This window comes from Lagenorhynchus albirostris, chromosome 3, assembly GCF_949774975.1.
Source record: "Lagenorhynchus albirostris chromosome 3, mLagAlb1.1, whole genome shotgun sequence".
Taxonomy (NCBI): Eukaryota; Metazoa; Chordata; class Mammalia; order Artiodactyla; family Delphinidae; genus Lagenorhynchus; species Lagenorhynchus albirostris.
Genome location: NC_083097.1, coordinates 162,618,266 through 162,641,399, shown reverse-complemented (window position 1 = coordinate 162,641,399; position 23,134 = coordinate 162,618,266). Strand labels below are relative to the sequence as shown.

Here is a 23,134-nt window from a genome sequence, read left to right as displayed (position 1 = left end):
CACTGGTGTCCAGGATGCCGCACTCAGCCATTCCTCCTCCCCACTCCCCAGCTACTCCTTCCCAGTCTCCACACTGGTTCCTTCTCATCTCCTGACCTCTTAATGTTGGCGAGCCCAAGGGCTCAGCCTTGGACCTTTACCTACACTCACTCCCTGGGAGATCTCATCTCATTAAATGGTTTTTAAATACAGCTGACCCTTGAGCAACACAGGTTTGAACCACAGGTCCACTTAGATGAGAATTCTTTTCAATAAGTATATTGGAAAAATTCTTGGAGATTTGCGACAATTGGAAAAAACTCGCAAATGAACCATGTAACCTCGAAACCTTCAAAAAAAATTAAGAGGCATGTCATGAATGCACAGAATATATGTAGATACTAGTCTATTTTATCATTTACTACCATAAAATACACACATATCTATTATAAAAAGTTAAAATGTATCAAAACTTATGCACACACTGACAAACCGTACACAGCCCCATCGATTGCACTAGGCTACCATAAAGCAATCATATTGCTGCTGCTTCATTTTCAGTGCATGAATCATCATACCTGTAAATAAAAATGAATTTCTTTTTCACATTTTCTTTTCATTTTTGATGTCTAGTGTTAGTAATATGTGTAATATCTACAGTGTTTTTTATAAGACTATATTGATGTAGGTACTGACAGACGATTCATCTCATAAATAAATGATGTACGCTTTCGGTATTGATAAATACAGTACCGTATTGTAAATGTATTTTCCTTACGATTTTCTTAGTAAGTTTCTTTTCTATTGCTTACTTTCATGTAAGAAGACAGCATATAATACATATACAAAATATGTGTTAATTGACTGTTTATGTTATGGTTAAGGCTTCCAGTCAACAGTAGGCTATTAGTAGTTAAGTTTTGGGGGAGTCAAAAGTTATACATGGGGCTTCCCTGGTGGCGCAGTGGTTGAGAGTCCGCCTGCCGATGCAGGGGACATGGGTTCGTGCTCCAGTCCGGGAGGATCCCACATGCCGCGGAGCGGCTGGGCCCGTGAGCCATGGCCGCTGAGCCTGCGCGTCCGGAGGCTGTCTTCTGCAACGGGAGAGGCCACAACAGTGAGAGGCCCGCGTACTGCCAAAAAAAAATTATACATGGAGGTACTTCGCTGGTGGTCCAAGTGGTTAAGAATCCATGCTTTCACTGCAGGGGGCACAGGGTCTGGGAACTAAGATCCCCGCATGCCACAGTGTAGCCAAAAAAAAAAAGTTATACATAGATTTTTGATTGCACAGGGGTCAGCACCCCTAACCCCTGCATTTTTCAAGTGTCAGCTGTACTATCTATTATGCTGATGACTTCCAAATGTAGAGCTCCAGCCTGAACTTCCATCTTGAGATCCAGATTCATTTACATCCAACTACCCACTCCACATCTCCCCCTGGGTGTCTGGTAGGATCTCAAAGTTAAACCCAGTTCCATGCACATGTATACACACACCACTGTTCCAGTTCCTCCCACAGGCTTCCCCACCTTGATTAACGGCAAGTCCATCCTGAGACTCAAGATAAGACCCCTGGAGCCTCCCTTGAACTCACTCATTGTTTCATACCCCATATCTAATCTGACAGTAGATGCAGTAGTGCCTCTAACTTTGAAATACCCAGAATTAACTAGTTCTCACTACTTTGGTTCAAGCCACCACTATCTTTCACCAGGACCACTGTAACAGTCCCCTAACTAGCTCCCTTGTCCCTCTTCAGGGGACACACAAAACAGAATGATCTCAGTAAGCATATTTTTTGTCCCTCCTCTGCTCAAAACTCTCCAAAGGCCTCCTCTCTCACCCAGACGAAACGCTAAGGTCAGCACAATGGCCCACAAGGCCCTACAGCATCAGATCTCATCCCTACGGCTCTCCTCCTTCCCTCCACTCCAGCCACACTGGGGTGCTCACTGTCCACAAACATGCCGGCAACTCCTGCCTGCCTCAGGGCCTTTACACTGGTTGTTCCTAGGGTTCACCTATTCTCCCTTTAGGGCTCATGAAAATAAGAGCTTCCCAGCAGGCCTTCCCAGGCTACTCCATTTAAATTGCAACTGGCCACTCCAGAACTTCCTAACCCCTGTCTTGCTTTGTCTCCCATAGCGCTCCCATCTCACAAACTGCCTTTTTTCCTTGTTTATTGTCTGCCTCCCCCACCAGAAAATAATGTACAATGGTCTGTTTTTTCACTGCTGTTCCCTACTGTTTAGCACAGTGTCTGGCACACACTAGGTGCTCAATAAATATCTGTGAAAGGACACACAGCTGAATGGAGCACAGGACCCGGAGTAGGCCTGAGATGAGAGTTAAGACCACTCCCTCAGCTGCTCTCAGTTCCCATGCACCCCTCACTGTGCGATGCTGTTGTTACTTCAGCATGGCCCTGAAATCTAAGTTCAGCAATTTAGCTGGTGCCCAACCCTATCCTATGCTGAAGAGGAACTGGTTCTACTAGACTTACAGAGAGATGCTCTGTGAGCAAATTCAGGAGCTTTAAGCGTAAACTTAATTATTTATGATTTTGACCTCATGCTCTGACTTTGAAATTTTATCCTAGCATAAGATGAGAACACAGCCAGTTCTTCCACCTTTTATCCTTTACTTTCCCGGCACTGTACACATCCGACTCCTCTACCCACACAGTGAAACCTGTTGTGCCTGACAACCTGTGACCCTCAGTGGTTGTTAGTGGCACCTGTACACACTTGGGGCAACGATTAGCATGTGCCCAGGAACAGTAACATTTATGTTGATATTCATTTCAAAGCTCTTTCCTACATTTCATCTTATTTAATTATCACAAGATATATATTATCCCCATATATCAGATGAGGAAACTGAAGTTAGGGTGAGTAAATGACTTACTCAAAAAAATAAGATTACTATGCAGTTCAAGGTGCCCACACCCTGTAGATGCTTTACATATGCTGTCCAATTTAATCCTTTCAACCACCCAGTGAGGCAGGTTTTAGTTAGCTCCAATATACAACTGCAGAAGCTGAAGCCCAGAAAGGTTCAGGAACATACCCGTGTTCACTCAGCTAGTAAGAGGAAGATGGACCAGGCCTCCATCTTGGTCTTCCTGTCCCAGGGGCTGCATTGAGGGCTGTCTGCACCCAGCTGCAGTTGCCCAGGCCCCATCGCTGCCCACCAACCCCACTCGGCATTCACTAAGGGAAGCTGACTATCTGGCTCCCCACATCAGAGATGCCCACTAATCATGCCACACCCTGATGGTCCCTATGTAGCTAGTATGTTAGGATTGTCCAGAGTGGACTCACGTGAGTTAAGCCAGAGGGAAGGTCTTAATGCAGAGCAACAGAGGATTCGCTTCAGATCCCCAAAGGCTTCAAAGCATTGGAGCCTCTGCCGTTGAGAAAACCTCCTCTCTCCCGTGAACTCTTGGGAAGGCCTAGGGGTGCCAGGCTGAGGCTACTCCTTTATCCCTACAATATCCTCAGGCTTATTCTGCCTCTCTCTTACCCTTTCAAACATCTCAGTCATGGCAATGAGCTGTGATGACAGGACCCTCCCCCATTTATATCCCTTCTTACTTCACTGGGACTCACCTTGACCAAAACCCTTGCAACCACTACTCTTTCCTGTCTGTCCTGCCCCACTGTCTTCCATCAACCTTTGCCTCTGTCCAAGTGATCCCAGCTTCTCACAACTGAAGCCCTCACTTTAAGCCAACCAGTCCTCTCCTGGGAATTGATCCTAAGGAACCATGCACGTGCATGAAGACAGCGACAAGAAAAGTTCGCTGTAGTGAGGCTTCTAAGAGTGAAACACAAGAGAGAATCTAAAATTTTAGCAAAGAAAACTGTTACATAAATAATGCACATCCATAAACAGAATACCATGCAGCCATTCAAAATAATGCAGAAGAACACTAAAGGACGTGGAAATATATTCATAATAATACTAAGGGTAAAAACCTAGATATAAAAAACAGGGTAAAGTATGACCTTACTTTTGTTTTGATGGCATGTATATACAAAAAGTGTGTGTATACAAATATGAAACTGTATATATACAAGTGTATGTGTGTATGTGTATATGTGTGTATAAATATAAAATATATGCAGGGACTTCCCTGGTGGCACAGTGGTTAAGAATCCGCCTGCCAATGCAGGGACACAGGTTCGAGCCCTGGTGCAGGAAGATCCCACATGCCGCGGAGCGACTAAGCCTGTGCGCCACAACTACTGAGCCTGCGCTCTAGAGCCCGAGTGCCACAACTACTGAGCCCACGCGCCACAACTACTGAAGCCCGCGTGCCTAGAGCCCCTGCTCGGCAACAAGAGAACCCGCCGCAGTGAGAAGCTCGCGCACCATCTCTCTGCAACTAGAGAAAGCCAGCGTGCAGCAACGAAGACCCAATGCAGCCAAAAAATAAACGTTTTAAAAAAAGAAAAAATAAATTTTAATTGACTTTAAAAAATAATAATAAAATATATGCAGAATATAAAGCTATACACCAGAATATTAACAGGGTAATTTTAACTTTCTCGCAACTCTGTATTTTAAAAATTGTTTGCATTAATATGTGTTACTTTTGTAATAGGAAAAAGTATTTGTGTGCCCCACTTTCTATGGAAGAACAAAGACCAAGAATAACCAGCACAAATGGAAGAAGAAAGAACAAGGTGGGGAACTAGCCTTACCAAGACGGGTTATAGTGTGGTAATATTTAAGTCAATGTGGTATCTGGCACAGGAAGAGACAAAAAGTCCAATGGAAGAGACCTGTGACTAGATGGAAACTTGCTCTAGGCAGAGATTACAAATCACTAGGAAAAGGATGGATTAATCCAGAGGATCTTATATTTTTTTGGTCTTGAGATCCCTTTACCCTTTTAAAAATTCATGAGGATAAGGAGGGGGATGACTGGGAGGAGCACAGAGGATTTTTAGGGCCGTGAAAATACTCTGTATCATACTGTAATGATGAATACATGTCATACATTTATCCAAACCCATAGAATGTGCACCAAGAGTGAACCTTAACGTAAGCTGTGGATTTTAGGTGATAATCATGTGTCAATATAGGTTCATCAATTGGACACAAATTTACCACTTTGGTGGTGGATGTTAATGATGGGGGATACTATGCATGTGGGAGGGGGAGAGGTATATGAGAAATCTATGTCATGAACCTAAAACTGCTCTAAAAAAAAAAATTAAATCTTTTTTTAAAAAATGAATGTGGGGCTTCCCTGGTGGCGCAGTGGTTGAGAGTCCGCCTGCCGATGCAGGGGACATGGGTTAGTGCCCCAGTCCGGGAAGATCCCACGTGCCGCAGAGCGGCTGGGCCCGTGAGCCATGGCCGCTGAGCCTGCGCGTCCGGAGCCTGTGCTCCGCAACGGGAGAGGCCACAACAGTGAGAGGCCCATGTACCGCAAAATAAAAATTAATAGGGACCCTAATGAGCTGTTGTTTATGGGGATAGAGATTATTTATATTTACTGAATTGGAAATTAAAACTGAGCAAAATTTTTAAATATTTAAATTAAATTGGTTAATAAATCTATTAAATGTTAAAATAAATAACCTATTTTATTAAAAAGTAACTATATGCATATTTTAAAAACAAAGTAGTGCAAAGAATGGCATTGTTTTACATTTTTGTAAAACTCCTACTGTCTGGTGTAATGAAAGGCAACTGTATTCTCACATCAGGCTTCTGCAATCAATCTGTTGCAATATCCTGTTTTGGTTGAAGTATGTGAAGAAAAGCCAGCCTCACGAAGATACATAGTTGGAAAAGGGAGGAGTGTCATAGCCTTTTCAGCTAATTGGGGATATTTTACTTTGTTACTATACCAAAACTCAACAAGTGGTGGTGTATTAAAGTTAGTTACAATGTTGAATATGAAACTGTATCAATAAACTTTTCATACTCTGTTACACTGAAACCCATTGGTCTATCTTACAAATTTTAATTGATCTTTTATGACTGATTTTGTAACATCATGCATTGGTCTTTAGGAAAATATTGATATGCTGAGTTATTACATTTCACTCTACAGTATTTTTTAAATATATCTGTTAATAATATCACCACTGATCTCATCAGGAAAACCTTTAAATATTGAAAAGTTGTCAGGCTGATGGTGGTGAATAAAAGTTTCCTAAATGTCTAAGTTTTGCTTAAAAGCTCAAATATTATCATTGGCAACACACTGTTAATTTTCCTCCAAGTGACCACTCACTGCATTTGTTTCTGAGAAAATACATAGCATATATCCTAGTCTGAATAATTAATAATTAGCAATTATTCAAGTAAAAACTGTGTTCATGAAAAAAGTCAGCAGTTCCACCTCCACTCAAACAACTGTACATTACCTCAACTACCATCATTCTCCAGCATGCGATAGAAGTGCTCTATGCAAGCGTCGCATTTCACCACCCAGAATATTAGAAAGACCTGCTGTAGGGCTAAGCTTTAACACAATTACTACTTTCACTGCTTCTTCAAGGACATTCTTAAGTGAAACTGTTTTAACATTGAGCATGTGTGTGTGTGTGTGTGTGTGTGTGTGTGTGTGTGTGTGTGTGTGTGTGTGTGTGTGTGTGTGGTGGTGAGGAATACAATGACAACCACTACCACAATATGGTGACACTGCACTGTTTCCTGCTAAGGGGCCAGAAGTTTTACCCATTGTTTTTGTACCAACAGTGCACAGACAACACAGCACAAATGAGAAAGGCAAATAATGCCTTAGAATTGTTATGAAAATGGTTTATCTCATGGATTCCCTAAAAGGTTCTTGGGGATCCCCAGGGGATCACATTTTGAGAACCACTGGACTACTCAATAAATGGAGCTGGGACACGTGGTTATCCAAATGAAAAAAATTAAACCTACCTCACATCATAAACAAAAATAAATTCCAGATTGTTTGTTTTTTAAGCTAAATATGAAAAGTAGACCTTCCAGAAGAAAATACAGTAGGATATCTTACTGATTGCAGCGTAAGATTTCTTAAGCAAGACACCAAAAAAACACAAACTATAAGTAGATTCATAATTCTGATGACATTAAAATAATGATGATGATGATGATAACAATAATAAATTCTGAACATCAGAAGACACCATACAAATGAAAAGGCATGCCTCAGATGTAAGAACTCCTGCACTCAGTAAGATGAAGACAATCCAGCAGGAAAATGGGCAAAGATATGAACAGGCAATTCACGAAAGGCAAATGGTAAATAAACATGAAAAAAGCTCAATCTCACTATTAATCATGGTAATGCAAACTGAAACCAATAATTCACACCCATCGTAAAGACAGACATGTAAGAGTCTGACAATAGCAAGTATGGATAAGGACACTGAGCAATAGCAACAATGCTGGTGGGAGTGAGAACTGGAACAATCATTTTGAAGAACAAACTGGCAATATCTAGTAAAGGTGAATATTCCCCAAACCCAGCAATTCAACTCCTAGGTATGTAGCCTAAAGAAACTCCTGCATGTGTACACAAAGAGCCATGCATAACAATAAACATTACAGCACTGTTTGTAAGAGTAGAAAACCAGAAACAAGCTAAATACCAAGCAAGAGGTAGATGGATAAGTAAACACTGTCCAACAAAACTTTCTGTGATCACAGAAGTATTCTTTATCTAAGCTGTCTAATGTGGTAGCCACTAGCCACAGGTGTCTATTAAACACATGAAATGTGGCTAAGTGACTGGGGAATTGAATTTTTCATTTAATTTTGATTAACTGAAATATAAATAGCCACATGTGGCTAATGGTTACTACATCAGACAGCACAGCCATACACCAGTGAAAATAAACGACTAGAGCTATACACGTGTCATATATATACCTCTGAAAAGCATTATGTTCGGGGCTTCCCTGATGGCACAGTGGTTAAGAATCCGCCTGCCAATGCAGGGGCCACAGGTTCGAGCCCTAGTTCGGGAAGATCCCACAGGCTGCAGAGCAACTAAGCCCGTGCGCCACAACTACCGAGCCTGCGCTCTAGAGCCCGCAAGTCACAACTACTGAAGCCCGCGTACCACAACTACTGAAGCCCGCGCACCCTAGAGCCCGTGCTCCACAAGAGCAGCCACCGCAGTGAGAAGCCCACACACCGCAACGAATAGTAGCCCCCGCTCGCCACAACTAGAGAAAGCCTGCGCACAGCAACGAAGACCCAACACAGACAAAAATAAATAAATTTATTTTTTAAAAAAGGCATTACGTTTGACCCCAAAAAAGCAGCTTCAGAAGGTAGGGCTGGGGGACTTCCCTGGTGGCGCAGTGGTTAAGAATCCGCCTGCCAATGCAGGGCACACGAGTTCGATCCCTGGTCCGGGAAGATCCCACATGCCGCAGAGCAACTAAGCCTGTGCACCACAACTACTGAGCCTGTGCTCTAGAGCCCATGTGAGGAAACTACTAAGGCCTGCATGCCTAGAGCCCATGCTCCGCAACAAGAGTAAGCCACCGCAATAAGAAGCCCGTACACTGCAACGAAGAGTAGCCCCCACTTGCCGCAACTAGAGAAAAAGCCTGCGCGCAGCAACGAAGACCCAAGGCAGCCACAATTAATTAATTAATTAATTTTAAAAAAATTGAAGGTAGGGCTGGGACCAGAGTGAAGCAAGTTAGGTGTCTAGAATGAAAATTTTAGGAGGCACTCACCCTCAGAGTCATGCAGGTACAGGATGGCACTTGTGTGACTTGGAGGGTGTATCTCCTTAAATGTTGTGCCCTTGCTTTCCTCATCCTAGTTCCAGCCCTGTCAGGATATATGTGGTATGATACTGTGTTGGGGGTCCCCAAGATCATCCCTGACTCACTAGGAGGATTCACAGGATTTAGCATATAGCCTACTCAGGGTATGATTTCTTTTTTGTTGTTGTTTTGGTTTTTTGCTTTTGTTTTTTTTTTTTTGGCCACACCATGCAGCATGTGGGATCTTAGTTCCCCAACCAGGGATTGAACCTGTGCCCCTGAAGTGGAAGCTCAGAGACCTAACCACTGGACCACCAGAGAATTCCCCAGGGTATGATTTCTTACAGTGAAAGGATACAAAGCAAAATCAGCCAAGGGAAAAGGTGCATGGGGCGAAGTCTGGAGGAAACCAGGCACAAGCTTCCAAGAGTCCTCTCCCAGTGGAGTTACAAAGGACGTGCTTAGTTCCTATAGCAGAGCTGTGACAACACGTGTGAAATGCTGTCCACCAGGAAAGCTCCTTAGAGATACAGTGCCCAGGGTATTAGGGTGGGGGGCGGGTGGGGCAGCTGGTCAAGTACCAAACTTCCAGATTCCAGAAGGAAAGCAGGTGTTCGACACAAATCACATTGTTTGTACAGTTTAGGCACCATGAGCCCCTTGTATTATTTAGGGAATGGTGTGAACCCTCCTGAAATCCAAGTTCCTAGACACCAACCAAGGGCCAACCTTGCAAACAGGCCTTTCTAAGGAGAGCAGTCTCAGGCCTGCTATAGTTGACTCTTTTGTATAAAGTTGTAGAACATGACATACAATACTATACATAGTTTAAAGGCACATATTAAAGATATACAAACATGCACTGAAAAATAAACACCAAAACCAGGATTGTAGTTACATCTGAAAAAAAGGGGAGAGGAACGGGTTTCAGGCAGGGGTATATAAGACCTTTCAATTGCATCGCTAATGTTTTACTTCTTAAGCTGGGTAATGGGTAAAAACATATTTGTCATGGCATTCCTTATGCTTGTTTTTGAGTGTGAGTGCACCTGAAATACTACATAAGAAAAATGATGACTTATCTCCTAATTACTATGCGCTACTAACAGTCCACGTTTATGGAGTACTCTTCACATTCCAGGTACTATGCTAAGTCTTTATATGGATTTACACTTTAAAAAAAAATTTATTGAAGACTTCCTATGCTAAGCTCTGGCAATACACTGAGACTTCAGTGTGAGACAAGTGAGATCTCTGTCCTCAACCAGCTTTCAGTCTACTGAGGGATGATGAGAGATAAAAAGCACAATTAGGGAGTTCCCTGGTGGTCTAGTGGTTAGCATTCGGCGCTTCCACTGGCCCAGGTCCAATCCCTGATAGCGGAACTGAGATCCCGTAAGCCGTGCGGCCAAAAAAAAGAAGCACAATTAAAATCAACATATCTACAGATTCTGGTAAGTGCTCCTAAGATAAAAAATAAAGCAGGTTTTTGTAATTAATGGAGGTCTACTTTAACTAGGGTGGTCCAAGAAGGCTTCTTTGGGAGAGACATTTGAGGTGAACCATAAATGATGAGAATGAGACAGCCACCCAATTATCTGAAGGAAGCACATTCCAGGCAGAAGGAACAGCAAGTGCAAAACCCTGCAGCAGGAATAAGTTTGGTGTATTGAAAGACGGGAAATGAAGCCAGCAGGGCTTGAGAGTGGTCACAAGAGGGAGACTGGTAGCTGAGGCTTGAGAGGTCAGCTTAAGCCAGTGTGCAGGGCCTCCTAAGCCAAAGTAAAGATCGTAAGTTTCATTCTAAGTATGATAAGCCTTTGAAGGTTTTAAGCAGGGTAATGACATGATCTGGTTTACAACTGAAGATTATTCAGCCAGCTGTAGGGAGAAGGCATTATAGACACGGCCATTTTCTTCATTAGCACCACAGACATAATGCTTACAGCTGATGAGCTTTTCAGAGGCTATGAAAAGGTTGGGGCTGGGAATAAAGGAAAAAAAGTTCCACGATGCAAAAAGAAAACTACGAAGTTGTAATGAATAAATGTTTAATTAAATGTCTAGAAAACATATCATAACAACTTCATTCATCAAATTTTGTATTCATAAACAATCGAATTACATTTGGAAATAATTTGAAAATTAGATTTTCTCAAGTCACAAAAATTCCCAAGGATGCCCAGTGACTGCCAAGAAATCATAACTGATTGTAATGTGAATTTTCTTGCAGCCAAATCGTGTCAATGGGAGAAAAAAAATCTGGGCTTCCCTGGTGGTGCAGTGGTTGAGAATCCACCTGCCAATGCAGGGGACACGGGCTCGAGCCCTGGTCCCAGAAAATCCCACGTGCTGCAAAGCAACTAAGCCCGTGTGCCACAACTACTGAGCCTGCACTCTAGAGCCCGCGAGCCACAACTACTGAGCCTGTGTGCCCCAACTACTGAAGCCTGCGTAGCTAGAGCCTGTGCTCCGCAACAAGAGAAACCACCGCAATGAGAAGCCTGTGCACCTCAACGAAGAGTAGCTCCCACTCACCGCAACTAGAGAAAGCCCACATGCAGCAACGAAAACCCAATGCAGCCAAAAATAAATAAACAAATTTATAATAAAAAAAAATTTTTTTTTTTTACTTCATGTGAGATAGAGATACAAAAAATAATAATGCCTAGCATCATGAGGCCACAGAGGAGGCTGGATAGGAAATGCTAGTGGCTTGCTCAACCCACCCCCACCTCTGGGACGGTGAAGGGCTGGAGATTGAGCTCAATCACCAGTGGTCAGTGATTTAATCAATCATGCCTAATGGAGCCTCCGTAACAACCCAAAAGGACAGGGTTCAGAGAGCTTCTGGGTTGGTGAACACGTGGACAATGGGGAGAGAGAGCGCGCTCAAAGAGCATGGAAGTTCAGAGAGCGTGGAAGTTCCACACACAACCCCCCCTTCCCCATACCTTGCCCTCTACATCTCTTTCATCTGGTTCTTCCTGAGTTAGATCCTTCTATAATAAACCTGTAATCTAGTAAGTAAAAAAAAAAAAAAAAAAAGGCGCTAGTGGCTTGAAACAGTACTGTTCAGGCTTACACTCTGAGTCTGAACACTGTCCAGGGGACCCTTGGAAAGGTTTCTCCCAGGAGAGGACATCTGAGCAGAGACCTGAATAACAAGAAGGCACCAGTCATGGCAAGAGTTGGAAGAAGAGGTGGGGCTGCCATGTCAGATTTTTACGAAACTAAAAAAGGGTCAGTTTGGCTGGACTGAAGTTGGGGGCTGGGTGGGTAGTGAACAAAGCATGTAGAGTCTTGAAGACAATATTCTCATACTGAGAACAACAGAAAACCACTCACATTTTAAGTGGGGCGGGGGTGACTGATCCAATTTGTTTCAGATATGCACTGTCCAATACAGAAGCCACAGTGGATCACGAGTTCCTGCATGTGGCTTAGTGCCGCTGTGAAACAGAACATTCCCGTCGCTTAACTTTCATCAATTAACATTTCAATTTAACACCGACAGAAGACTGAGCTCATGGGAAACTTTTAAGTATGCTGGGTACAGCTTGGGTATGTGAACCAACATTTCAACTGTAAATTTTATGAAACCTAAACTATTTCCGGTGAAAATGCAGGGTCCGGATCACAGATGTGGTATAAAGTGTAAAACACTCAGGATTTCAAAGCCTTAGTACTAAGTAACAAAAAGTAAGATACCTCTGTTGTATTTTTTTATACCGATCACATGTTGCAATGATATTGTGGCTATATTAATTTTAGTATATTAAAATTAATTTAACTTTTTAAAACTTTTTTTTTTAACGTGGTTACTAGAGAAAAGTGTAAAATTAGGTATGTTGCCGCTGGTGGAAGCACAGTGAGTGCGGAGGTCCCTAGAGTCTTCCAGGCTGGGGGCCACGGTGGTCCGGCCTACGCCTGGGAGTGTGGAGAGAAGTTTCTAGATGTATTACGTAATCGTAAGTCAGGAAAGTCAATTTTCACGACCCCGTTCAATGGGCAGGGAAACGTGGCCTCGGGTCGCGACTGGCAAAGGCCGGACTCGAACTCCCACTTACAGCGCTGTCTACATAAAACCTCCCCAGAGGCTCCCGAGGGTGTAAGAACTGGATTCGAACCAGGCCCGACTCCCGGTCCCAGGACTCAGCGCGCCGCGTACCGGCCCCACCGTCTCCTCTCAAGAGTGACTTAAACGTTCACAACGTTCTGCCAGGCCGCTGGGCCCGAGGGGCCAGGAGCCCCCTTCGAGAAACTTCCGGCAACGCTCACCAGCTGACAGACGCCAAAGGTACAAACGCTCCTCCTTCCTCTTCACACGCGGCTCAACCGCGCCAGCAGCCGACTTCCGCTCCACTCCCACGAATCCCCGGCCGATTCTTCTCCTCTCCCGCTTCCCGCAGCCATCTCAGCCAATAACCTCTCACAGAATCTGCTTTATTCCCTCCCCCCTCCTGCCTGCCAATCACCGCAGGTCGAGCACCGCCCTTCTTTCCCTCTTAAGCGAGCGCCGCGCGCCACCGCTCGGAGGCTGGCTGCGCTGTCCCCAGCTGGATGCGTCTCCCGGAAGGGCGGGGCTAAGCGCTGACCTCGCTGGTGCGGGGACCCTCAGGATTGGCCAAGAGGGGCCCTGCGCCGTGACCCCGCCCACCCCTCCCTAGACTTCCGAGTCGGAGACTCTGGGGATTGGTTCTCCGCGGACACCCAAAGAAGCTAAGAGACGGTCCCGCCTCCCTCCCTCATCCCGGAGAGGGAGCTCCACGGATTGGTCCCGGGAGTCTCGGCGCGCAGACCGACGCTCCAGGATTGGCTGAGGCGGAGCTCGCGCAGTCGTGGAGCGTGGACTGTGATTAGCCGGAGGGTGGGACCCGCTATTTGAAGGAGGCGCGCGGAGGAGATACGCACTTTAGATCGCGGTCGGAGGGAGCGGGAGGGGGTTCGGGCAACGCTGCTCCGCTGACCCGATAGGACCCAGACGCGGGCTCGGCCCCAGCTCTGGCCCCGGCTGCGACCCGACGAGGCGATGGCTAAGGTGTCGGTGTTGAACGTGGCGGTGCTGGAGAATCCGAGCCCTTTCCACAGCCCCTTCCGGTTCGAGATCAGCTTCGAGTGCAATGAGGCCCTAGCAGACGGTGAGGCTGGGCCCGTGTGGAGACCCCCTCTCCCCTGGGCCAACCCCGACCTCCCCTTGGAGACAACCCCGAGGCCAGCCCTGTGAAACACACCCCCCCTCCCCCAACCGAGATCTCCGGTGAACCAAACCCCCTCCCAGTGCCAACCTGCCCTTGGAGACTACCCTACCCCCACCCCCACGGTTACTCCCGTTCTCCCCCGTGGAGACCTCATCATTCCCCTCTTTCTACTGTGGCGCTCCTCCTGGGCACCTGTGTTCTATGTAGAGACCTTCTCAGCCTCCGTTCTTTAACCTGCAGAGACACTCAGCCACCCCGTCTTCCCTGTAGCAAGAAACGCCCCACCTTCTGTTTCTGTACGGGTAGACTGCCACTGCAGCCACCCAGTTCTCCCCACCAATCCCCTCTCCCCTGTGGTGAGACACTCCCACCTCACTCTTTTCCTATGGCGATCCTAACCTCCAGGCCCCTCGAATTTCCCCAACGGAAACCCCAGCCCCCTCCCAATTTCCCATATGGAAACCTCAGCCCCCTCCCCCATTTTCCCTGTGAAGATCCTTTCGCCCTGTGGCAAGACCTCACTCGTCCCCATCTCCCCATTTGTCTCCCCATAATCTCCTCCCCTACCTGCTGATACTTAATCCCAACCCCAGCTACTTCTGCTTGTTTTCTACCCCAAACCACATACCCTAGAACCTGGCTTCCCTCCTTAGTCTGGCCCCAACCCTCTACTCCACCCGGGGAGGCATGGCCTGGCTTCTGGCTCCAGTCTTTGAGGATAACCTGATCTCCCCAGCTCCTGTTCTTTCTGCCTCTCTGACTGTGGGCTTCAGTGAGCATACTCAAATCTGAGGTGTGGCATGGCCAGGCAAGCATTAGCTGGTTCCTACTGTTTGCCTGCCAGACTCCTGCTGACCTACTGCAGCAATGCCCCCAACATTTTTGATGGTCTGACCTAGTCTTGCGGGGTGGGTGTTCCAGGCTGAGCCGTGAAGGTATCTGGCTTCAAACAATCATCTGGGAGGTCACAACATTTTGTGCATCTTTTCCAAGGTGCTTTCACAGATGTACTTACTCATCTGTGTAACAAAGGTGGACATGGCTCTCATCTCACAGATGAGAAGACGGGAGCCACAAAGAGTAAAAGACCTTTCAAGTCAAGGTCTATAAAAATCGAAAAATCTGAGGTCCTTCAGCGAGTCTTGGCACGACTTTCAGGGGGAAGTACTCCATTAGATCTCTTCTCCACTTGGTGGTTAAGAGAAGAGGCAGCGGCTGAGGAGGTGGAGATCTTTGAGACCAGGGTGTGCTAAGCAGCACCTCTCAGTGGTAGGTGGGTGGTTTGCCTGCATGTCAGCCCCGTGGAGTAGCCTGGGGTTGATACAATGTGTGTGTGCTTGGGCTGGGCCATTGGACCAGTCTCTCCCCAGTTTCTCTCCTTTTTAAATTAAGGGGTCTGCTTGTGACTAACTGTAGAATAAGCCCAGTTAAATCCTTTCTGGAACAAGACAGGGTGTAAATAAATAAATAAGGTGTAGAATGACCCTGTGGAATAAGATTTAATTTTAAAGCCAGGAGGAGATGTAAGGAGCTAATAGGTTAAGGGATTCACAGTTCCCAGATGGCAGGAGATCGGGTTTCAATCAGCCTGTTTGTGCTTCTTGCATTTAAAAATGGTTGCATGGTCATTATCTAGTACTTTCATTCCTACAAAGCTCCTGCTCTGTTACTTTACTAATCTGTTTATAGAATTAGAGCAGGAAAGGCTAAAATCAATCTGCTGGTTATTATTTTTTAATAGAAAGAAATGGAATGACTTCTCCAAGGTCACACAGCCGGTTTGTAGAATTATTAACCCTAGGTTTTGTCTCTGAGTTCTGTGTCCAGAGTTCTTTATCTTTGCTATAACCTGGGAAAGAAGGCATCCTATTTTAGAAGTGGAGCGTAAACAGGACTCAGAGGAGGGAAAGGGGGGTGCTGTTATTATTTATGCCTGGACAATAAAGCTTTTGCTCAGAGAAATTCCAGTTGGAAAGCCAACTCTGGCCTAGAAATCTAGACTCTTTGGTTGTACCTGTTGAGCTGTCCTTCACTCTAACCTGCCAACTCCCTTTCTGCCTCTTCCCACAGAGCAGACAGAATTTGTTTCCTGCCTCCCAGACAGATGGAATGGGCCTGGCTCTAGAAGTCTCTCAGATTCTGGAGGAATCTCAGTCTTGTTACCTGGTGACTTCAAACACTGGCAACTGAAGAGCTGAACGCCCAATCCCCAGTCTGACCCATTTCTCAAGGGTTCTGAAGCCCTTTTGCTCTCTTTTCTCCTCAGCATCTTTCCAGATGCTTCCAAGGCATGGGTCTACATTCAGTACATTGGGTGTGTTTTTCCCTTGTTTAGTTGAGAAATTCAACAGGTACTACTTGAATAAGTCTTGGAGCCAGATGTTCTGACCCACAGCTAACACCCTGAGGTCAGGCCAAGGTTCATCTGTATGATTACGAACAAAGGAAAAGTGGTAAACAGAAAAAGTCCTGCTAGATAAGTTGTTGTTTTTATAAATTTATTTATTTATTTTCGGCTGCCTTGGGTCTTCATTGCTGTGCCCGGGCTTTCGCTAGTTGCTGCGAACAGGGGCTACTCTTTGTTGTGGTGTATGGGCTTCTCACTGAGGTGGCTTCTCTTGTTGCAGAGCACGGGCTCTAGGCGCGTGGGCTTCAGTAGTTGTGGCTCGCAGGCTCTAGAGCGCAGGCTCAGTAGTTGTGGCGCACAGGCTTAGTTGCTCCACGGCATGTGGGGTCTTCCCGGACCAGGTCTCGAACCTGCGTCCCCTGCATTGGCAGACGGATTCTTAACCACTGCGCCACCAGGGAAGTCCTGTTGTTGTTTTTAAGGCAGGAAACAGATTCTCCAGCTAGCTCAACTATGATATATTTTTTTTAACATGTCTTTCATCATATCATTGGTTTGGGTTTTGTTTTCATACATAGTAGAGCACCATCCTGTGCAGTGGTTAGATTATAAAGTTAAGGCATAAAGACAAAATGTAACGTAAGGAATTCCCTGGTAGTCCAGTGGTTAGGACTCTGCACTTCCACTGCAGGGGGCCCGGGTTCAATCTCTGGTCAGGGAACTAATCCCACAAGCCACGTGGCATGGCCAAGAAGAAAAAACAAAAGTAATGTAGTCATTTTACCCTTGAAATTACTCAGAAGGTTAGGCACACAATACTACATGTGTGTGACCGTGTCCCATATTCAGGAGAAGTCAGTTTGTGTTGTGTTGGTGATTGATGCCCCGTATCTCATTCAAAAATGAAGTCACTTCAGGGTGCTTCCGCTTAAGACACTTGAGCAGGTTTCAGGCAATTCCGATTTGTAGATCCTCACTTCAGTCATCTTCTGTCTTCCATAGGTGATCTTATCAGCTCCTCTAACCCTTGAGTATTTCTCTGCAGTCCTTGGTTAATTCTCTGGTTTCTTTCTGGCCTGTGTGGAGGGAGCCATCGTGATCCATTTGCTTGTCCACCTGCATTTCTCTCTTCTGGTCAGCCAACGTGCTTTCTCGGTAAACAAAATTTTAGTTTAGGTTTTGCTGACGGTATTTTTTTTTTTTTTTTTTGGCTGCACCACACAGCTTGTGGCATCTCAGTTCCCCAACCAGGGTTTGAACCCGGGCCACAGCAGTGAAAGCCCAGAATCCTAACCACTAGGACACCAGGGAACTCCCTTGCCGACAGTATTGAACGCTGAGAGCCCACGGCATACACCCCGGCCTGCTCTATTAAAATCTCCTTTTTGTCTCCCCCTGCAGCACATTAGTTAATGCACACATGTGTGACTCCCCTGGTGATGGGAAAAAAGGCCAGAAGGAAAGATATCAAATGATAAAGCTATGTTAGGAAGGTGAGAACAGAGCTAGCTTGTTTTCTTTTCATCCAAAAACGTTATTTCTGGTTGTGCCACTACTTGTAATAAAAATAAATTAGTAAACTTAACTCCTCCCTGCAAATACTAGAGACTGGAGTTTGACTGAACCCCAGTGAGCCCAATGGCCACCACCTCCTACAGATCTGTTAGGGTCCCTGAGTAGAAGGCCTGGGTGTCAGTTGCAGAAGGACAGGAGGCCAGTGTATCGAGAAAGGGCACAGAGCCCTAGTGACAAACCTCCCTAGTCATGGCCGGGCATTGCCGTGCTTCCAAAGTTGGGTGCTCTTGTGGGACACTAGACCAAGGAACAGGGCAGCTTCTAAGACAGTTTGCTTCCTGTGAAAATCACAGCTTGTGAAACTTTCCCTGGCTGCTGGAGCCATAGGTTGTGTAATTTCAAAGAACCTAAAATAAGGTTCAGGTCTCTTGCCAAATTTCCATGTAGTAGCATGACCTTGCCCCTGATACACTTGGACCTCCTGCAAGAGGCCGCAGTCACTGGGAATTTCCTGCGATGGACGGGCAGGGTCTCATTGAGCACTTTCCCTTTTATCTTGCCGGAACATACCCAGGAATGTGAGTCCCCGACTGGATGGGATGCAAGAAAATTGGGGTTCAGAGGGTGGCCGTATGATGCCGTATTTGTTGACTGAGTCGCTGTTGCCCTAATGTCTGAGAGCAGGCATGACTTGGTGCTGGATCTGGAGGACCTGGGGACTGGCTGGCTCCCCCAGCGACCTTATCTTCCCCTCCTGCCGGCTGGCTGTCCTACTGGATTGCAGTCTGCTGCCCTGCCCCAGTTGTCGAGGGATCTACTCAGTTCAGTGGCACTGGTCCCTGTGTGTGAAAGAGGATGCTGCTTCCTATCCTGGCACCCAGTGGGCAGGGCCCTCAAATGGCCCAACTCCCTGCTGTTCCCTCCTCAGCATGCCTCCACGCCTCTGTCACGTGGCTCTTAATTCAACCTCTGCCATACGGTTCACCCTCAGGCTCTGAGAGGCCCAAGTTTCCCCGGAGGTGCCGAGTCAAGGTCGCCTGGCAAAGCGAGGCCCACAGGAGAAATTTCCCCACCGGAAATAGAGCTTCGCGCCTGCCCCAGTGATCGGGACCACAGTGCCTGGCACTTAGTGCCCAGTGGGTGTCAGATGTCCTTGAGAATAAAAACCTATCAATATATTAAGGACCTATCCAAAACTAACATGAGAAGGCCCTTTCCCAGCCTTCTTGCTGTCAAGCCGTTTCAGTTCTTAACACCCTGTATCCTTGCAGACCTGGAATGGAAGATCATTTACGTTGGCTCAGCCGAGAGTGAGGAGTTTGATCAAATCTTAGACTCAGTGCTGGTCGGCCCTGTCCCAGCAGGGAGACACATGTTCGTCTTTCAGGTAAGAAAGACGAGGCGTTAGGCCTTGACACCTAGAAATATCCTCTTCTACCCAAAAGCACACAGAATGGTTCATTGGTCAAAGTTCAGGTTCAAATCCTAGCTCTGCTCTCAAGCACTGTCTGACCTCTCTCAAAGGTACTTCGGACACCTCCCTCTCCTCCACCGCTGTGTCATAACTGTTACCATGAGCCACTGATTTACAGTTGATTCTCATTACTCACGGGAGTTATGTTCTGTAAAGTTGCTGCAGACACTGAATTAGTGAATTAGTGAATACTAAATCATTGCCCCTAGAGGAAATACAGCGTTATTTTCCTGCGAGTCACATTTTTAGCTACCAGTCAATACATAATCTTGTTTTATGTTTTTCTGTTTAAAGACGACTTATTTTGTATTGTTGATTTATTCACATTGACCGCATGGCCCACATCACTATAACTCATGCCTGAACAAAGCTTATCTAACACCTTTTCTCTATGAAGCACATCCCTTCTTGCTTTTAGAAACAGGGCAGCACTCAGCACTACGCTTTGGGGCCCTTTTAAACAGCAAAATTACCAACAAAAATGCAGAAACCGTGGCCCTGAGACCGCAGAAAAGACACGTGTTTACAGTCTGAGCCTGCCTGGTTCTACCCACCCCTGCTCTGTGCATGTCCTTAAATGACCGTGAAAGCTCCTGAATATTGATTTGGGGGTTACAAATACATTGTAGCAAGTAGTCGAATCGGCAAGTACGGAATGCCTGAATAATGAGGATCCACTGTAGCTGCTCAATAGCTCTCTAATCCAGCATCACAGGGGCTGTCAGAAGTGCAGGTTTCATGTGATTCTTAGGCACACTGACGTTTGAGAGCCTCTGCTCAAATCCATTCACTTACCTGATCTTGGCTATTCCCGCCGCAGTCTAAGCCGCCTCATCCCATCACCTAAGCCCTCACCCACCCATATCCAATCCACCTAACCTACCCCACAGCCAGGACCGGCTTCCTAGGCATGCGACCCATGCAATCACACTGGCCCCACTCTTGGTATGACGTTCTGCTGTTGCTGGCTGAAACTTACTAATTTTTGAACACGAGGCCTCGTGTTTGCATTTGTTTGTTTGTTGCTTTTTTTTTTTTTTTTTTTTTTTTTGCCTGTGTTGGGTCTTTGTTACTGCGTGCAGGCTTTCTCTAGTTGTGGCGAGCGGGGGCTACTCTTCGTTGCAGCGCACAGGCTTCTCATTGCGGTGGCTTCTCTTGTTGCGGAGCATGGGCTCAGTAGTTGTGGCGCATGGGCTTAGTTGCTCCACAGCACGTGGGGTCTTCCCGGACCAGGGCTCAAACCCATGTCCCCAGCATCGGCAGGCGGATTCTTAACCACCAGGGAAGTCCCTTGTGTTTTCACTTGTGTTGGTCTCATTTTGCACCAGTCATATAGCCGATCCTGTCCTTAACAACACACCCCACATTTGTCCACTCTCTCTCCTTCTCTACTGCCTGATCTAAGCCACTGTCCTCTCTCCAGGATGACCTCTGTAGCCTCCTGCCTAGTCTCCCTGCTCCCACTTAGCCCTCTTCCTATCGCAGCTCCACTGGCCTCCAGGGTCGTCTTTTCAGACGGCAGGAGTGATGCCACACTTGTCTCCTGCTAAACATTCTCGATCTTTCCCAAGCCCTTAACTGACTGGTACCCAGCTGCTCACCTCTTCAGCCTCATTTTATACCGCTCTCCCCCTTGCTTACTACACTCCTCAGCACCGTATACTTCTCCTTGATGGTACCTGTCACACTCGGCACTTTACAGGCATTCGTGTGGTTGATTCTGTCTTCACCGCTGGATTGAAAACCCCTGAGGGCAGAGACCCATACTTTTGGCTCAGTAAATATACGTTGCTTGAGAATCGTATTACCGGTCAAGGTGTGACTGGCAATCAGCGCTTTAAGGCCCGGCCTGTGTTTCCCCTAGGCCGATGCCCCCAACCCATCCCTCATCCCTGAGACGGACGCCGTGGGTGTGACTGTGGTCCTCATCACCTGCACCTACCACGGACAGGAGTTCATCCGAGTGGGCTACTACGTCAACAATGAGTACCCTAACCCTGAGCTGCGGGAGAACCCGCCCCAAAAGCCAGACTTCTCTCAGGTGGGTCCTTTCTCCACGCTTCCTGCTTCAGACAGGCTGGCTCCTTGGCACCTGGGGGTAGTTGAGTCGTTGGAATTGGGAGCCAAGGTCACTTCTTAAGGTTTTCAAGTAGTGCTCAGCTCTTGCAGCGCCGGGCTAGAACAGGAAAGAGGTCTTTGTTTCTCAGAATTTTGCCTCACAGAATCAAGATTAGATAGGCCCCGGCCCTAAATCATGGTGCACAGGCATTCCCTGGAGTTCTCCACATATTGTTGGTGGGGATGGAATAAACAAGGTCTGGTCTTCCTGGGCGTGGGGCGGGATCTCAGAGCGCCCTGCTGTGTGGGAGTAACGCGAGGGCATGCTAACGAGGGTTTACGTTCCTTTTCCTGCCCCAGCTCCAGCGGAACATCTTGACCTCAAACCCCCGGGTGACCCGCTTCCACATCAACTGGGACAACAACACAGACAGGCTGGAGGCCATAGAGAACCACGACCCAGCCCTGGGCTGTGGCTTCCCCCTCATCTGCACTCCCATCAAGGGCTTAGGTCTCCCTGGCTGTATCCCTGGGCTCCTCCCTGAGAACTCCATGGACTGCATCTAACTGTGGGACTGTAGGCCCTACCTGGGCCCAGTTGGGACTGCGGGCCAGTCTCCTGGCACATCTGGAGGGGGCAGCCAGGCCTACCAGAGAGTCTCAGGGAGGCCACATGGAGGACTTTGGGGCCATCAACTATATCCAGGCCAGTCAAACTTGGCACCAAGGAAGGAAGGGGTTCAGGTCTCTCTCCCAGCCCCGGCCCAGAGGATCATCTCACCTCTACTGCCCAGGCCTGAAAGAAGCAGGTACTTCAGTTCTTAATTCTTTCTCTCTCGTGTCCTTTCTCGCTTCCACACACATTATAAACTCCACCTGCGGGCCACTGTGTCACTGCACTCCAATAGTACCGTTGACCCAAAGCTCTTCCCACAGACCTCCCTGGCCTGCCTTGAGGATTTCTTGGTCTATGCCTGGCAAGGCTTCAGCCCTGTTGGGCCAAAGGCTCTGTCATTCATTTTCCTTCCCAAACATCTGAGCAGACCCACCCAGCTTTCTGGAGTCACAGGCCGGGAGCCTTGGTAGAAGGTGGACTCGGACACAATTTCTGTCCTTCTCCTAGGATGATTTTTAGGTCTTTTCAATCCAGTAGCCCTCTGGAAAACTCTGTTCCCAGAAGGGTGATCAGCAGGATGCTGAGAAAAGATGGTTGATGCTCCCCTCAGTCGCAGCCACCTTCCTGCTGCCTCCCAGCTGGATCTGGCTCTCCCTGGAGGCTGCCCTTGTGGGAAGATGGTATGTTGGAGGGGCCTTTTGTGCTCTGTCTCAATATCGGTATCAGGGCCCCTCTGCTTCTGGCTGCCTTGATCTGCCCTCTGCTAAGACCTCATGCTCTCAGAGGCCACAGTGCAGACAAGAGAAGCAGGAGGGACCCTGAGAACCTTCCCCCCTCCACCACGCTCCCCACCCTTGCCCGCATCCCCTCGCTGCTACATGGATGCTGTTGTGATGATAGTTTGTCTGTTGAAAGGTTTTTATATTAAATATGTTTGGTTGGTCTACAAATAAAAAGCACTTCATCTAGACTGTTTCTGCTTTTGTCTTGGGTAGACTGAGGCAGTTTTGTCCATCTCTCCTCATGACCAGGCAGCCTCCTTCCCCAGCCAGTAGGTTGACTGCTCCTTGTCCGCTTGCTCAGCTTCTTACTCTAGTCTTGCTTGTTATAGTTGTATTCCAGACTGAGGTCCAGGGAGGGGTTTTTCTTTGTCAAAACTTAAGCAACCCAGCTGTTCTGTAGATAGAGCATAACCAGTGA

The 23,134-nt window shown here is 46.9% G+C and overlaps 1 protein-coding gene, 1 long non-coding RNA gene and 1 other non-coding gene across 3 annotated transcripts; 2 read left to right on the top strand and 1 right to left on the bottom strand.

The window, feature by feature from the left end:
- Nucleotides 1-777: 777 nt before the first annotated feature.
- On the bottom strand, nucleotides 778-13,115 carry LOC132517586 (uncharacterized). Its single transcript, XR_009539771.1, has 3 exons — nucleotides 13,005-13,115; nucleotides 12,072-12,175; nucleotides 778-1,073 (listed from the first exon to the last, which is right to left on the bottom strand). It is a non-coding gene; the product is annotated as an uncharacterized LOC132517586 (long non-coding RNA).
- Nucleotides 13,116-13,469: 354 nt separating this feature from the next.
- ASF1B (anti-silencing function 1B histone chaperone) lies at nucleotides 13,470-22,886 on the top strand. Its single transcript, XM_060146668.1, has 4 exons — nucleotides 13,470-13,864; nucleotides 19,058-19,173; nucleotides 21,125-21,301; nucleotides 21,679-22,886. The coding sequence occupies exons 1-4, from the start codon at nucleotides 13,756-13,758 to the stop codon at nucleotides 21,883-21,885; spliced, it is 609 nt and encodes a 202-aa protein (XP_060002651.1). The 5' UTR covers nucleotides 13,470-13,755; the 3' UTR covers nucleotides 21,886-22,886.
- TRNAG-UCC (transfer RNA glycine (anticodon UCC)) lies at nucleotides 16,920-16,992 on the top strand. Its single transcript has one exon. It is a non-coding gene; the product is annotated as a tRNA-Gly (tRNA).
- Nucleotides 22,887-23,134: the final 248 nt, after the last annotated feature.

Excerpts from the sequence above, each read along its gene's own strand:
- ASF1B (XM_060146668.1), top strand. The coding sequence starts at position 13,756 with ATGGCTAAGGTGTCGGTGTTGAACGTGGCGGTGCTGGAGAATCCGAGC. Across the intron at positions 13,865-19,057 it reads CAATGAGGCCCTAGCAGACG|ACCTGGAATGGAAGATCATT; the intron begins GTGAGGCTGGGC and ends GTATCCTTGCAG. Across the intron at positions 21,302-21,678 it reads AAAAGCCAGACTTCTCTCAG|CTCCAGCGGAACATCTTGAC; the intron begins GTGGGTCCTTTC and ends TTCCTGCCCCAG.